The sequence below is a fragment of the Urocitellus parryii genome, chromosome 4 (genome assembly GCF_045843805.1).
Source record: "Urocitellus parryii isolate mUroPar1 chromosome 4, mUroPar1.hap1, whole genome shotgun sequence".
Lineage (NCBI taxonomy): Eukaryota > Metazoa > Chordata > Mammalia > Rodentia > Sciuridae > Urocitellus > Urocitellus parryii.
In genome coordinates, this window is record NC_135534.1 from 32,246,444 (window position 1) to 32,264,119 (window position 17,676).

Here is a 17,676-nt window from a genome sequence, read left to right on the forward strand (position 1 = left end):
ATAAATTAAGTAAAAGTCTTATTTATAAATGTTGATACAGCAAGCAGTTCCCACCTAAGTATACTGGGATTCAGTTGCATCTTCTATAATGTAAATTAGGGTAAAAGTCTATGAAAAGTATTTTCTTACAGTTCTAAAATTATTTGCTTCTGTATTACAATGGCCTCAGTACAAATGTTTTACCTTTAGGAACTACTGATGACTCATTTAGCCTTGAGGAAGAGGGAAAAAACACATAAATACCAATTCACAATGCCAGAGAGCATTTTGTTACAAAATAAAATCACTTCCTATTATAGCAAGAGTGGACAATCCAGAGACTCCTGAAGTCAGCAGAGATAAAGGACTCATGTTATAAGGAATTAATTGCCAAACATACTGAAAATTAACAAATGCTATCTGAGCAAAGAAAGGCTATTACACATATTTAAAGTATTGAAATCCCTTTGTTTAGCAACCTTGTCACCTTTTTCCAATTGTATATGGCATGTCAAGGTCCTGACATAATCTTGATGCACTGCAATTAGGTTTCCAAGACATAGTTTGTGATATATGATGACAAAGTAGATTCATATTAGGATTTAAGGTGAAGAAGGAACAAAGAAGTAATGACAGTTCTCAGTTGAGGACATATATCACTTACTAGTTATTATGTTGTTAGTAAAGTTGCAGGACACCAAATCACCTTACAAAAGTCACTTGTACGTCTACACACTAGTAAAATAAATGACCCAGGAAAAAAATCAAGAAAGCAATTTCACTTATAATAGCATAAAAAATAACAAAATATTTAGAACTAAATATAACTAAGGAGGTAACAGACTTTTGGACTGAAAACTATAAAACACTACTGAAATTTAAAAAGACCTAATTCATGAAAAGATATCCCATGTTTCTGGAGTAGAGGATTTTAATATTGCTAAAATGGCAGTACTTACTAAAATATTATACATATTCAATCCACCCATATCAAAATTCTAACAGTACTTTCATAGAGATTTTTAAAAAGCCTAAAATTCATACGGAATTTCAAGGGACTCAAAATTGCCAATCTGGAAAATAACAATTAAAACGGGAAGATTCTTACTTGCCAATTTCAAAACTTACTACAAAGCTACAGAATCAACAAATGAGAGTGCAGCTCAGTGGTAGAGTACTTGCCACGCATGTACCAACCTTGCCTTGAGTTCAATACTCAGCACTGCCAAAAAAAAGTTAATAAATAAGTAACCAAAAAATTAAATCATCACATCTACAGTCAATTCATGTCCAACAAGGGTCTAAAGACCATCAATAAACAAAGGACAGTCTCTTCAATCAGTAGTGCTAGAAAAACTGAATGTCCACCCATATAAAAGAATAAAGTGGAAATCCTACCTCACACCAAAAATTTAATTCAAAATAACAAGAAAGACTAAATTTAGAAACTAAAACAACAAATTGTTAGAACAAAACTTAAGTAGAAATCTTCATAAGCTTAACTTTTACTATGGTTTCTCAAATTTTATACCACAAGCATAGCCAACAAAAGGAAAAAAGTATATAAACTCATCTTTATCAAGATTAAACAATTTTGGTCACATAATGAATGATTAGATAAATAGCAAGGAAACAGCCAAACCAAAGAACTCAAGAGTATGTACTCCTGGAAAACTAGACAAACAGTTCCTTTATTAATCCTGACCTGTAATGTGGGAAGATCAGAAGATTTGAGGAGAAAGATTAACTAAACATGAGTTAATGACATCTAGATATTGTCCAAGAAGACACTCAGAAATTAGGTGTTCAAAAGGAAATGCAGCTAGATATTTCAAAGTTAAGAAAACTGAAGTCAAGAATAGAGTAAGATCTCCAAGAGGGAACTAAATTTTTTTTAAGGGGAAATGGACTGAGACTGAATCTTGAAGACAATATCCATTTGAACTTTTTCAAACAATAAAGTTTGTCAGAGAAATGAAAGAGGAACTTGATGGTACAGCGCTAGGGAAGCCAACAAAGGAAGTTTCAGTAACATGAAGCACAAACAGTGCTATGACAGAAGTCTAGCCAGTTGAGGCCTTAAAAAACACATACAGTGGTGTACACCTGTAATCCCAACAACTCAAGAGGCTAAGGCAGGAGAATCATAATATTGAAGACAGCCAGTCTAGCTCAGTGGTTACTCCTGGGTTCGATCCCCAGTACCAAAACACACACACATACACAATCACACCAAAACACACACACACACACACACACACACACACACACACATAGGGCTCTGGGTTTGATGCCTAGAATCACAAAATAAATTAATTTTTTAAAAAATTATATTTATGTAAATATCTATGAAATTACATTTATATGGCAAAAAAAATCCATCATATTTGTTAACAAGTTATCAATGTCTTTCCCAAAAGCAGTTTGAGGAAGATAGGGGGAAATCCCCAGAGTATGGGATTAAAGAGGTAAAACTAAGCTCAAATGAGTTCTGCAATTTAGTAGCCATGTACTACTAGATAAGTTGCTTAATGAATCTGAATCTCAATTTCCCTATCAGTAAAATGAAGATAGTATTACCACTTACTATAGTTATTATAAGGATTAAGGATAATTATGTAAATTTTCTAGCACAGTGGCTGGGACTAAGTAGATAATCAATGCCATTCTTTCATGAATTCTGTTCACTTTTATATTCTCAACCACTGAATTAAAAAAAAATCTACCACTATGACATGACAGAGAATACAGATCTAAAAAAAATTTTAATGCAGAAAAAAGTGGTAAAAAAATTAAAATTCAAAATTAACTTTTTTTCCTATTCAAGTCCAATCATCTTTAAAAAAAAGGATGTATCCTTGTGATAACAAGAATGAGAAGGGCATTTTCACATGCAATTAATGAGATTATAAACTGGAATAGTACATTTCTGGAAGGAAGCATTGCATTGTCCATCAGCAAAATTGTCCACCAACCTTTGACTTAACAATTCTCCTTTTAAAATATGCCATGGAAATGTCCCTGTAACTATCCAAGGTCAAATAAGAAAGTTCTCTGTGGCAATATTGGAAAACTAAATCTATATCATAGAAGTCTGGTTAAATAAAATACATTTTATAAAATTACGAAATGGACAGGCTGGGGTTGTACCTCAGTAGTTGAACATCTGCCTTAGCATATGTGAGGCACAGGGTTTGATTCTCAGCACTACATATAAATAAATAAATAAAAGTCCATCAAGAACTTAAAAAAAAAAAAGGAGAGAGAGAGACAGAGAGAGAAATTACAAAATGGAGCTGTGATACAAGAGAAATTATTCCTGTTTTACTTCATATCCTTCTTTATTAATATAGGATTTTTTCTGACAGCCTCCATTACTTACACAATTTAATATTCTGCAACCTGTACACTTGGAAAAATGAGAAATTATACCCCATTTGAATCAAATGTATGATATGTCAAGGTCACTGTATTGTCATGAGCAACTAATAAAAAAATTAGATCTAAAAAATATTAAATCAAATAATTTTTAACTGTATTGGCTTTTAGATAAATGAAACAAAATTTTTTGTGATTCAGTTTTTCCTCACAAAGGAAATATTTATTCTTTTGAATGTCAAAGTTAGTGTCTATTAGATTATCTCTCCTAAGTAATACAATCTCTCCACACCAGCTGATACCTAAATTATTCACTGGCCACTGAACTGGCACTCTTCCACAGTAGCACACCCATTGTTATTAACATTTGGGGTGCTGAATTCCTGGGAAGATGCTAAAGACTCAGAAATGGAATAGGCACAAATGCTTAGAGGTATATGATGTCAAGAGTGACACCTGATCCATGATATCATTACATGCTATTGTCATAGTACATTCACAAGCTACACATACCTTTTAAAAAGGCTAGATAGCCCAAAGAAAATCCTGAGAACCTTCAAAATTTAAGGCTTTATTCAATAGAATTATAAGCCATTCTCCCTACAGAATGGGAGAAAATCTTTACCACACGCACATAGAGCATTAATCTCCAGGACATATAAAGAACTCAAAACACACCAAAAAAAAAAAAAAAAAAAAAAAACCCCAATCAATAAATGGGCTAAGGGGACTGGGATTGTGGCTCAACAGGTAGAGCGCTTGCCAAAAATGGGCGGGACCTGGGTTCGACCCTCAGCACCACATAAAAATAAAGGCATTGTGTTGTGTCCATCTACACCTAAAAAATAAATATTTTTTAAAATAAATAAATAAATAAATAAATAAATGGACTAAGGAACTGAACACTTCACAGAAGAAGAAATACAATCAACAAATATATGAAAAATGTTCAACATCTCTAGCAATAAGAGAAGTGAAAATCAAAACTAGACTGAGTCCATCTCACTTCAGTCAGAATAACAATTATCAAGAATACAAGCAACAATAAATGCTGATAAGGATGGGGGGAAAGGTACTCTCATGCATTGCTGGTGAAACAGCAAATTGATGCAACCACTGTGAAAAGCAATGTAGAGATTCCTCAGAAAACTTGGAATAGAACCACCATTTGACCCAGTTATTCCACTCCTAGGTTTATTTATACCCAAAGGACTTAAAATCAGTATAATACAGTGACACAGCCAGATCAATGTTTATAAATAGCTCAATTCACAATAGCTAATGAATGGATAAAGAAATTACGGTATATATACACAATTGAATATTACTCAGCCTTAAAGAAGAATTAAATTATGGCATTTGCCTATCAACAGATGGAACTGAGAATATTAAGCCAATCTCAAAGAACTAAAGGCCAAATGATTTCTCTGATATGTCGATGCTTATTCATAATAAGGCAGGGTGGGAGCGAATAGAGGTACTTTGGTTTAGACGGAAGAGAGGAGGCATGGGGGTAGGAATGACAGTAGAATGAATCAGACATTATTACTCTATGTGCATATATGATTACAAGACTTGTGTAACTCTACATCATGTACAACCAGAAGAATGAGAAGTTATACTCCATTTATGTACGGTATGTCAAAATGCAGTCTACTGTCATGTATAACTAATTATAACATATTTTAAAAGCTAAAAACTAAAATTTTTAAAAAATAAAAAGAAAGAAAATAAAAAATGTCTTCATTAAGCTATTTAACATATATTTACAATTTTAGAATATGGCCTTTCAAATCTGATATAAAAAAATGGACCGATCTAGTTTACATGGCAGTATATTTACATATTTTATAGCTATAATGTATAGAATTAATATCACTTTATGTTTATGACCAAGTTTTTAAAAATTAATTAATTAATTTGTTATAATTTGTTATGGCCAAACTTTTTTAAAGTGTTTTTTGTGTCAGGTTCGTGATGGTGCACACTTGCAATCCCACTGATTTAGAAGACTAAAGCAGGAAGATGTAAAGTTTGAGGCTAGCCTAGGAAGACTAGGAAGACTCAGTCTCAAAAATTTAAATATTAATAAAAGGGAGGCTGAGAATGTAGCTCAGTTGTAATGCACCCCTGGGTTCAACCCCCAACACCACACACACAAAAAAAACTAAATATAAAAAATGGTTTTGCCCTATGTCGGACTAGTAATATTGAGCATTATATATTACTTACCATCTTACAACTTAACATCACACCTATAATGCAAGAGAACAGTAACAGTGCCAACTTTAACCCATTAAAGTACAAACATATAAAGTTAAGTATGTGCCTCAAAGTCAACCAGTAATAGAATTTAGATTAAAATTCAGAGTTCATAGTTTGCTAGTTCTACTCCAATTCTATCCTATTATTCATCTTATTTTTCCTTCACATTACTGAAAAAGAAATAAAGAGTCATCAGAGAGGAATTAAGTGGGAAGAATAAAGTACGAACTTATAATGTGGGGAAATGATTACATGAGAAACATCATTTGCTATTTCAATTCAAGAAGGACGGAAAAAATAAGGAGGAGGGCTGGGGATGTAGCTTAAGCGGTAGCGCGCTTGCCTGGCATGCGTGCGGCCCGGGTTCGATCCTCAGCACCACACACAAACAAAGATGTTGTGTCCACCAAAAACTAAAAAAAAAATTTAAAAAATTCCCTCTCTCTCTCTTTTAAAAAAAAAAAAAGTGAGGAAACAGAAATAGAAGGAACTTACAAGCTACAAGCCCAGAGGAATGACAGATTTAGAATGTTAGAACTGAAACAGCTGCAGATAACCCTTAGAGGACCTAATACTCAGAATGTGTAGATTGATTCCAATGCTATTCCCAAACAGACAGAACTTAGTACAAGGCAGAGCAGTGGTAATTCTTTTCTTCCTCCTTTTTTTTTTTTTAAGCCGCAAAGAGGTGTTTATTGCAAGCTAGTTTGGTCCTCCGCGTGTACACAGCAACTGGTGAAGCTGAGAGGCCCTGAGCCCAGGGTTTGCAGCAGTTTTATACACTCTTTGGGGGAAGGCAGGGACTTCACATACATCACAGCATCTCTTAGCAAATCATCACACATGGCAGGAAAATCATAAAACAACTCTAAAACATGATTAGCACATTCACTGGTGGGAACAAGTTGGATAAAGGTCTTTGGTTAGTACAAGAGGGTGATTCGTTTGAACTGATTGGTTTAAGCCATTGAGGGGAGTACGTGCTGAACTACATGGTTTCCCAACATGTTATCAACCACCATAAACTACTTGGGGGTCATCTGGCATCCCAGGTATTTTCCCTGTCTCATGCTGATTAGTGATTGCTAGGAGGTTGCTATGGGTCCTCACCTAGCCTGAGTCAGGGACACCTGGCTCCGCAGATCTCTCCTGTTATTTGTAGATAAAAACTCAGCAGGGTGGGTAAGTGCCTAGGAGTAATCTGTGGGTCTTTCCAAGGACAAGGGTCACACCCCCTTCCTTGGACAGGCTTTGCTCTGAGGTAGAGGCTGGTTTTTCATTCCCCCCTTTGCCTGGAAACTTGGGAACCAATCATGTTTCCCTCAGTTGGGGGTCTATTTGGGCAGACTCTACATCTTGGTAAAGTAAACAGTAACCCTCAAGGGACAGTCTTCAGCTTCCCAGACTCACTCAAAATTGGCCTCCTAGATCCAACCTGACTCGATTTACCTAACTACACTATCTATTTCTGGCTTCATTCCACCCTCTAATTTTACGAACACCTTATTGCTGTAAGGAGAAGGGGTGATGGCTCCTTCTGGCTGCTTCAGAGCTGAGAGGGGACATAGAACGTGAGGGGTCGACAACGTGGGGGACGTGAGTTCCCTTTTAGAAGTCAGTTCAGTTTGAAGTCTGGTTGGAGAACAGGTTGTAAAGTCATCTGGGGATGGGTGCTTTGGCCCGTTTTCATCACCTCTCGATCTGGGCATCTGGGTAGGCTTATAAGAGGGATCCCGGACAAGTCCCCATATGTTATGCTCGAATTCGGGACCCCCAAAAGACCACCAGAGAGTAAGATGGTTGTAAGCAGCAAAGAGGTGTTTATTGCAAGCTAGCTTGGTCCTCCGCACACACACAGCAACTGGTGACGCTGAGAGGCCTCTCCTTCTTTCTATGGATGTAGTCCCTTAAGCACTGAACTGCAGAGGTCTTGTCTAAAATATATTTCATGGCACAGAACTCAAGATAACGTTCTAAGCAAGGTTATAATACTTTCAGATTTTTCAATGAGATACATTTATGTTTTCCCAAATAAAATATATACATCCAATCTACGTTAACCAGCTTACTTTATGTTAAGGAAGCTGGGGATATGTTTGTTTTATGGCTACTAAAAGGGAAATTTTAAACAATGAAAACAAAATGGGTTACTTAATATAATTCTTAAGCTTTCCCACTGAAAGAGCCTTAAAAAAAAAAATAACTACATGAACACTAAGCTCATAATCCCTCTAGAAAGGTCTAGAGATATAGGGGGGCCTGTGAACTTTTATGTTTGATTCCATAATATGTTTCATCAAAAAAAGTATTTATTTCTTCAAAATTGAAATCCTATAAAACTGACATCAAAAAAGATCTATCATACTTATCCCACGTACCTTACAGACCCATGGATAGAAACAGGACTCAGTTTTGGAAGGATGCCACTTATAATTACTGAAAAGAGTTCAAGGTGAGGTTGGACAAATAGTGTTGATTTCTATAAAAATAATCCATGCCTTAGTAGGGAGTTACATTAGAAAACATCATCACAAGTTCTTTCCAGTTTTAAAATCTGTGAGTCCACATTCCAGTCATTCACAGGAAGGACAAGTACTCCATTATGGCTCAGTGTGTGCCTATTCCACGAGCAAATACACTACTGAGCTAGGTACAGGTATAGCCCAGCACAGTGACACAGGAGCCAGGAAAGATTTCATCAAGGAGATAATATCTAAGATAAACCTTGAAGGCTGAAAGAGATGGTTTCTTGCTCCTCTTTTGAAACATGCATAAAGCATCTTTAAAGTATTATTAGCCAAGGGAAGCTGGGGGAAAAACTGTACTACAAAGCTGAAAAGGGAAGATAAATAATAACATAGACATACTACTTATTGACCACATTCATTAGTCAATCTACATTCTTAAATTCTGACATAAAGTAAAGCTAGTATTACCATTAAAGTTGTTAACTGTAAGATCAAGCTTTAGCGGGGAAGGAGATGAAGATATTAAAAAAAACATCAAGGAACCCTGAATGGCCAAAACAATTTTGAAAAGGAAAGAAAGGTTTTGGAGCACTCAAACTTCCCAATTTCAAAGTATATTATAAAACTAAAGTAATCAGAACAGTATGATACTAAAATAAAGATAAACAAATAGACCAAAGGAATAAAGAAACCAGAAATAAATCATTGCATATATGGATAAATAATCTTTGACAAGTGTGCCAAGACTACTCCATGGGGAAAGGACAGTTTTTTCAGATGGTGTTTGGAAAATGGCATATTCAGAGGTGAAAGAATAAAGTTGGAGCCTTATCTCACACCATATTTAAAAAAAAAAAAAAAACTGGCACTGGGGCTGTAGCTCAGTGGTGGAGTGCTTGCTTTAGCCCAGTGAGGCACTGAGTGAGATCCTCAGCACCACATTAAAAAATAAATAAAGTTATAAAAAAAATTTTTAAAGCAACAAAAAAACTAAAGAAAGAAAGATTCATAACAATGGGCTTAGCAATTATTTCTTTTATGAGACACCAAAAGCAGAAGAAACAAAAGCATAAATAGAAAAATGGGACTATATTGGGACCGGGGTTGTGGCTCGGTGGTAGAGCACTCACCTAGCATGCATGAAACACTGGATTTGATCCTTAGCACCACATAAAAATAAAATATATTGTGTGCACCTATAACTAAAAAATAAATATTTATTTTTTAAAAATGGGACTATAACAAATTTTAAAAGTCACATTTGAAAAAAAAACCCTTTTAAAGACTATAAAGGCAACCTATGGAACAGAGAAAATATTTACAAATCCTGTATCTGATAAGGAGTTCATATTCAGAATAAAGAACTCCAACAAAACACCAACAACAACAAAAAAAAATCAAATAACCTGTTTAAAAAATGGGCAAAAGACTTTTCTCCAAAGATGATATTCAAGTGGCTCACAAGCTTATAAAAAGATGCTCAACCTCACTATGATCAGGAAAATGTAAACCAAAACCACAACAACATATCACTTCACATCTATTAGACTAGCTACTATCCAAAAGAAAGAGAAGGAAAAAAAGTACATTTATATAAAAACTTATTCTTGCACACTGTTTGCAATTGCAAAAAAAACTAAGTCGATGTTAGGAAAGTGGCTAAATAAATATCATATCTACATATATAAATACATACATATAAATATCATAATCTACACAAAAAGTACTATTCAGAAGTAAAAAATAGAATTAGAATGAGCTCTATCAACTGACATGAAATAACTTCCAGCAAACATGATTAAGTATAGTCAAGTGTAAACATGTATCCATAATACATTATCTTTCTTGAAAGAAAAAGAATTTTTAAAAATAATACATTTATCTGCTTATTTGTACCAAAACACACACACAGAAAGTCAGAATGTAATGGTTATCAAAACAGCTGGATGGGAATAAAGTGGAAGGGATGGGGAGAGTAGGGACAAATGTGCGAGACAAACTTTTTGTATAGTTCTGATATTTTAGAACCACGTTATTGATAAATCAATTACCAACAAGGACACAAAGGGACTCAAAATGGTATTCAACCAGAAACAAATGGACCTAACTGTATTTCAAATAAATAACGTGGGAATGAAGGTAGTAGAGAGGACATTTAGAAAGAAGCTAAGCTGAGCAATTTTGGAACACAATATTTTGACTTCATACTCCAAATCTAACACCAAAGAATAAAAGAATTATAAATGTTATACTTGGATAGAAAATAATAAGGGTGAACAAATCCAAACTACTTTAAATGTATTCTAGAATTGAACAAAAAAACATTGTGGATAATGAGAACCTGCTTCTCAGCATCAGAGATGAGATTATGCAAAACGAAGAAAGAATGAATTCTGAGGTGTCAGATTTGGACACATCAAACATGAATTCATGGTTTTAATACACAGATAAATAAATACATACATACATCAACAAACACACATGCATTTTCCAGCTTTACAACTCAAAGGGGCTGAAAATGCAGTCATACCCTAATACTACAAGCATACTTGGCATTAGCATCCAGATCTTGTTTTCTAAATAACCATTCTCCAACAAAAGTATGCTGGTGTCTGCAGCATGTGTACTAAAATTTGAACAATATAGAAAAGATTAGTATGGCTCCTGTGCAAGGATGACATGCAAATTCTTAAAGCATTTCATATTTTTTAATTGACACCATCACATAACTTAATGTAGACTGGCTCTGTTTATGTTGGGATTTATGCCAACCAAACGTCACTTCTATGAGATCTAGCCCAAAAGCACAGTTTCAATCTAATCATGAGAAACAGACAACCCAAACTGAGGAATAGTCTACAAAATAAATGACCAGCACTCTTTAGAAGTGTCAGGGTCACAAAGGCGAAGAAAGACAAGGAACTGTTCCATATCAGAAGACTGTAGTACAATGAATCAGACGTTATTATCCTGTGTGTATATACCATTACATGACCAGTGAAATTCTACATCATGTACAACCATAAGAATGGGAAATATACTCCACACACACACACACATATGTCAAAATATATTCTACTATCATGTACAATAAATTTAAAAAACTTAAAAAGCTGTTTACCAAAGCACAATATATGCATATATGAAAATGTATGGGGCTAGAGATATAGCTCAGTTGGTAGAGTGCTTGCCTTTCAGGCACAAGGCCCTGGATTCAATCCCCAGCACGACAAAAAAAAAAAAAAGTCATAGTGAAACTTATTAATTTGTGCATGTAATATGTTATAATTATGATTTTAAGGATAAAGCTTCTTTTTAAAATATTTAACTTATGAAGATGAGAAGTTAGGAGTAAAGTTAAGAAATTTAAGGGCAAGCACCTTGAAAAAATGAAGCAGTATGCATACATAGTACTCTACTATTAAAGTACCCTACATAAAATATTGTTTTATGGGTCTTTCTATGTACCTGATTTTTGTTACAGGAACTTTGTCTTTGACACACTAGGGTCTAAAAAAAAATGAGAAATGGGTATGTCCTAAATAAGAACTGGCAAGTATAATTTAATGTTTTTACCACTCCATACCTTTTTGTAACTATTATAATAGAAAGTTTTTTTGATTTTTGTTTTTTGTTTTTGTTTTTGTTTTTCCCCTGAAGTGCAGGGTATCAAATCCAGGGCCTTGCCCATGCTAGGCAAGCACTGTACCACTGATTTATACCCCAATCCCTAGAAGCACTTTTTCATTCAATTAGCAATTAGTGCTAAATTTGTAATGCAGCATAGAATCTAACTGCCACACAGGTTCCTTTATAGCCCACTTTCTTGTCTCTGTGCTCTGAAAATGACTCAGAACCACAGGCTAAATTCTATATTTAAAAAAGAAAGAAAGAAATTCATGACCTGAATGTTGCCACCACACCTCATAAATACACCACCTTCTGCTGCTAAAACCTTTTATGTATTCAAGAGCCTATGTGTTCTTGACAGAAACCATGCTCAAGCAGCTGAATTTAGAACATGCTGACCTTGAGCAAATCAATGCCCTTAGCATGTACTTCTGGCTTCTATCACTGCAAGAGCTAGACAGCCTCACCATCTATAGTAGTCAACAATTTCTGGCCACTGTCCCCTGTCTATTTTAAGATATCCCTACTACATTTGTGTTGCACAGTTCAAAGAAATAGAATAACACATCATGTGTGCTTAAACACAAATCATTTACCTTGGAAATCAGAGCATGTGTGTTTCTAACATGCTTAGCTTGGAAATATTTAATTTGACACATTTCCTGTTTTCATTTAAAATTACAATGTCTTTTTAATAAAAAGTGAACTCAACTACTATGTATAACCAAAAGGCTCTAGTGAAAAATCAAGTATAAGACACTCTTGCTTATTATCCAATAAGATTTGTAAGTAACTTAGTCATAAGCTACAAGAGAAATGGCAAGATTCCAAACATAGTGCAAGCAAATATTTAAAGAAAGTAATAGTTATTCTCCATTTCCACACAAAATTACATAAGACATCAAAACAATCCTATTAAGGACCACATATTTTCACCAATCTACCTTAATTGAAAACTCTCAGATCTCAAGTAAAGTTTATTTTCAATTTTTCATCTGAGCAACATCAACCAAAATGTTAGCACTAGTCTTTGTTTACAAATACAAACCTTACTTTTTTTAAAATTATAAACATAGGACCTGTAGTGTAGAATAGCTATTGTCTAGCTTCTCAAAGTTTGGTAAATAATTTAACTGAAATTTATATATAAACATAAACTAGAAACGGCTAATTGTACTTAGCAATTATTCATAGCTTTTTTTCATCCTCAACACAGAAGCTAATAGTTGTGCAAAGTCCTAATGCTAGAAACTGGTATCATAAAATATTTAGCTTTTTGCTTTTTAAAGGATTTTCTTACTCTCTTGAAACATCTAACAAACCAACAGACATTCTCAAGTATAAAAAATAAATTAGGCTTTTTTTTTTAAACTCTCATCAAAAGATTTCAAACACAGAAAAACATACTAGGTATAACAGCATTAAATCTGACATGGAGAACAAAGTAGGACCCAAATAAAGTGAAGTCATTCACTAACAAGTGAACTAAATATAGGACTCAAGCAGCTGGAGTTTATATAACATGCTAGTTTACTGCTAAAAGCTCTTAAGACACACTCCATAGTGACAAAGGGAAAGGGAAAAAAAAAGAAAGCACTAATTTCATGCTATTAAATATGATTTATGATAATTTTTCCAGAAAAAAAACTAAAAGTTAATCTTATGTCTTATTAAGTTGAAAACAAATTATCAGGAGCATCATCGATCAAGCAAATCTAATCACATGAAATTAAATGAGGGTTACAATGCCACAACAGTGAATTACCTTTTAAACTACCTAAAAAGTTTTAAGAATGATGTCTAGCACTCTAATACTAAAAACCACATAATACAGAATATACTAACTACAGACAAGGCTATATTGCTAATTCCTAATACATATTTTAATAAACTTAATTGTCACTAAGTTAAATGATAAACTACTGACAGAAGGACATTAGAGTTTACTTTTGTAGCAGCTAATTAATTTCTTCTTTACTCTGCCCTGGGCAGTAAAGCACATACCTACAAGAAGGCTAATCAAGGTAATCAGAAAGAGTATAAAGGCAGGTGCAATACCAGAAAATACCCCTTGTTGGGCCAAAATAAGCTTCGTGTGTTTGGTTATGTAGTAACTTTTGAATGGCCAATATTGTCACCAATATTGCTTCTATATCTGCCCCATTGTACTGGGGATCATGGGGCTCTAGAGCACACCAAGACCATAAATATGTTTAGGCCAAAATGAAAATAACTTATTCTCAAAACATGAAACTATGAATTAAAAAACATTTTCACACTCATGAAGGAATTCTTGGCATTCTGAATCCTGGTAACTCTTAGCCCCTTGGACTATTTTACCTCAAGCTAGTGTTAACATTATTCATGACATTGGAGCCTTTGTTAATATTTACATGGAAATTGTTTTCTTCTTCAAATTTCCCCCCAACGGCACCACCACCAAAATAGCATTACTCATAGCATATATGTAGAAAAAAAATTCAAGATAGCCATGGAAGAGTATTCTAATCTTAAAATCATTAATCAGAATAACTATTTGAATTCTTTTAATTTTTCTAAATGTTCAGTTACATGTGGTTATAGCTTTAAACTATTCTCAAGGCTGAAATATCCAAAGATAGATACAAAAATTACTTTAACATTTAAAGACTTCTATTTGATCATCATTAATCGCATATCATTTCTAGCTATAATGAAAATAGCCATGTATCTTGAGCATGGAACTCATAGAGATTTTTTTATTCTCCTTAGGCAGATTTTATGTCTCAATTTTTCAGTTATCTTTAAAACCTCAAACCTTAACTAATCTTGTCTTGATTTCCTTCCAAATACATTCAAAAATTTCACTTAGCAGAAATTCAACATTGTCACCTACCTGTAGTACCGAGATTGTAGATATGTTGAACAAACAGTCTTTGAAACATGACTGGCTGACCCAAAGTCTATTACTTTAACCTTGTATGGCTGCCGAACAGGATCCACCAACATAATATTCTCTGGTTTGAGGTCAGCATGAATTAAACCAAGACTTTTCAATTTTTTCAGTGCAGTGGCCACTTGTTGAAGAATGGGCCGAATCACTTTTAGTGGCAGAGGACTGAATTTATTTTGTTTCAGAAAGTCATACAAATTTTGTTCCAGCATCTCAAAGACTAAGCAAGTATGGTTACGGTGCTGAAAGCATTCATAAGCTCGTACAAAGTTATATTCATCAGCATTTTCAGTACTGAGCCTTGCTAATATGCTCACTTCTATTTGACCTTGACGTGCATAAGAAGGGTGATTCTTCAAAATTTTAATTGCTACAATTTCATTTGTCCCTCTTTTCCAGCATTTAACTACCTGGCCAAAAGTGCCTCGGCCAAGAAAATCAAGGACTTCATATGTATTTTTCATGGAGCATAAGACTTCATGCTGTACTAATTGATAGTCACCTTCTCCAGTGGTACAATTCTGTTTTGATCCTGTGGTCGTTGTCACAACTGTCACCGGATTTCCCATGTTGGTTTGCAACATTGCAGGAAGTATGGACAATTCATCGACAATCTGCATTGCGCTGCTGTGATTATCCAACTCCTCACTCTTGCGCTTCAATCCACATCGCTGGGGGCCTTCTAGGAAATGTAACCTGTTTCGCCACGCCCCAATCTGAGGTGCCTCTGCTCGAGCTTGCTGAGCTTGAGCTGCTATAACCTTTGTAGCACCTGCAGTATTTTTTAAAACAACACTAGTTTGCAATGAAAAGTTCTGTCCTCGGGGTCTATTAAATGGTATCTTTGTCTGAAAAGCACTACCCTTTGTGGGAGGATGAGAATTTCCAAAGTTTCTACCATTCACATAGGTCCGTGGATAGCTTCTTTCCTGGAAAACACAACTGCTTGGCTCTACCTTGAGTTTCTTCACACTACAAAAGGCACTTGACTGAGTTTGATAAACATATGGTGGGTAGACCAAGACTTGTGAGGCCATACCTACAAAAGAAGAAAAGCAAACTTTAACTACAAAGTATTTGGGGTTTTTTGGTTGTTGTTTTTTTTTCAATTTTAAATCTCAGGAAGAAAACTTTCCATAACTTGTCAAATCCATAACTTGTTTTTAAAATCATTATTATAAAATTCCATTAAGAATTTTTCCCCTTGAAAAATATAAAGATCCTTAATATCTCCATGTTAGTTAATTAACACTTCAGTTATTTAACGTATTACACAAAAGAGCTTATTACACAAAGATTTAAGAACTGTTATTTACTCAAGAAACACTGAGTAGACATAATGGCCAAGATAATTCATAGAAAGGTGCCGACCATTTTTCCCAAAAAAGAAAAGTACAGACCCCTAAACTGTACACATGTGACCAAAGTAATGCATTCTGTCACCAATTAAAATTCAAGAACCAATGACAAGGATATAAAATATTCATTACAAAAATATAATTTTATAGGCATAGTCATTAAAGCTAAAGCTCAAGACTGCCTCAGAAATAAAAAACTATGCATGTTTTTAAAACATATCTTGGCAGGGATTTTTAACTAAAAAAGACGCCCATTTCCTGAACAGGTGATCTTACATTCTATATGCTAAGTATATTATCCTTTGATCTAAAGTGTCATTATACTACAAAGACAACTTAATGACTTTCTACTCTGTTACCTACATGTTGCCTCTCTTCTCAATTTGTCTTTTATTACATGGATGGATATTCCTTTAAACTTCCTCCAAATAATAGTCATTAGTTCACTTATATTTGAAAAAGAGGTTACTTAAAGCCATTCCAAAGTTCCCAAAGACTAAATGATACTATATTTATTTTATCCCTGCATCCAAAAAGGGATTAAGGTAAATGAGGGTAAAATACCAAACATTCTAACTAAACCATGAAGTGCATAATGATATCATAAATAATATTTGATTCCAATTTAACACATATTATGAAAAACATTTTACTGACATATAAGATTTTCTTCCATATGACTTTATTTTGCCAACTTATAATTTATATAATATGAAATCAATCCATCAACTTCTGGCCTGTATATATTAACTCAAAACACACACACTCAACAACAGATCCTCAGGACCACAAACTAAGATGACCTTATTATTATATAGATATTCAATCCACCATCCACTACTTGGTCTAGCACACAATATGTAAACATAAGTCAAAAAAGGCATTTGAAAGAATCATCACTTTTAAGTAATACTCCATATTTTCTACTTGGGAAAAATTATCTTGGAATTTCCCAATGGTAAATAAATCCTTATACAAATAATTATACAAATAAGCACAAAAGCCAAATATAGGAACTTAGCATGATGCTCTCTTTATTTACGTCTGTCTGCACATCTACCCTACAAGACAGCAATTCTCCTTTAGATTTAGATCAAAGTAATGTGACATCTTCTTGCTAAAGCCTGTCCTGAGACATACACACGCACTACTCACACTTGAGGCAGAGCTGGGCACTTAGAGCTCTCATAGAAGTCTCCACATTCTTCTCCTTTGCATTCATTACATTATAACTCTCAGTGCATACATTTGTCTTCACACTAGGCATGAATCAAAGTGCCCAGGACATGGTGTCAGTGTTCAATAAATTTGGCATGGTTGGATTAATTTCAAAACACCTTCATTCTCCACAATATAAAAATCTGTTATTGGAAATGAGCACAGTGGCACATGCCTATAAAACCCAGCCACTCAGGAGACTGAAGCAGGAGGATCACACGTTCAAGGCCAGCTCAATGACTTAATAAGACCCATCAGCAATTTAGCAAAAGATCTGTTTCAAAAATAAAAAATGCAAAAGGACTGGGGATATAGCTCAGTGGTAAAGTGTCTGTTGGTTCATTCCCCAGCACCAAAAAACAAATAAATAAAACTCTCTAAAATTCTAAAGTTCCAAACCATTTTATACACACACACATTTTTTTATTTCATTTTTTTATTTTTCCTT

The 17,676-nt window shown here is 34.3% G+C and overlaps 1 protein-coding gene and 1 non-coding gene across 6 annotated transcripts in view; one reads left to right on the forward strand and one right to left on the reverse strand.

Moving 5' to 3' along the window:
- Window positions 1-17,676, reverse strand: part of Hipk3 (homeodomain interacting protein kinase 3) — a 93,665-nt gene that overhangs the window by 44,457 nt on the left and 31,532 nt on the right. For all 5 annotated transcript variants that reach the window (XM_026404917.2, XM_026404894.2, XM_026404906.2 and 2 more), the window contains exon 2: window positions 14,596-15,691. In XM_026404917.2, coding sequence (XP_026260702.2) covers window positions 14,596-15,689 — 1,094 coding nt within the window. In that variant the 5' untranslated portion in view covers window positions 15,690-15,691. The remainder of the gene's footprint in view (window positions 1-14,595; window positions 15,692-17,676) is intronic.
- LOC113194195 (U6 spliceosomal RNA) lies at window positions 10,693-10,799 on the forward strand. The gene has a single exon (XR_003302247.1). It is a non-coding gene; the product is annotated as a U6 spliceosomal RNA (small nuclear RNA).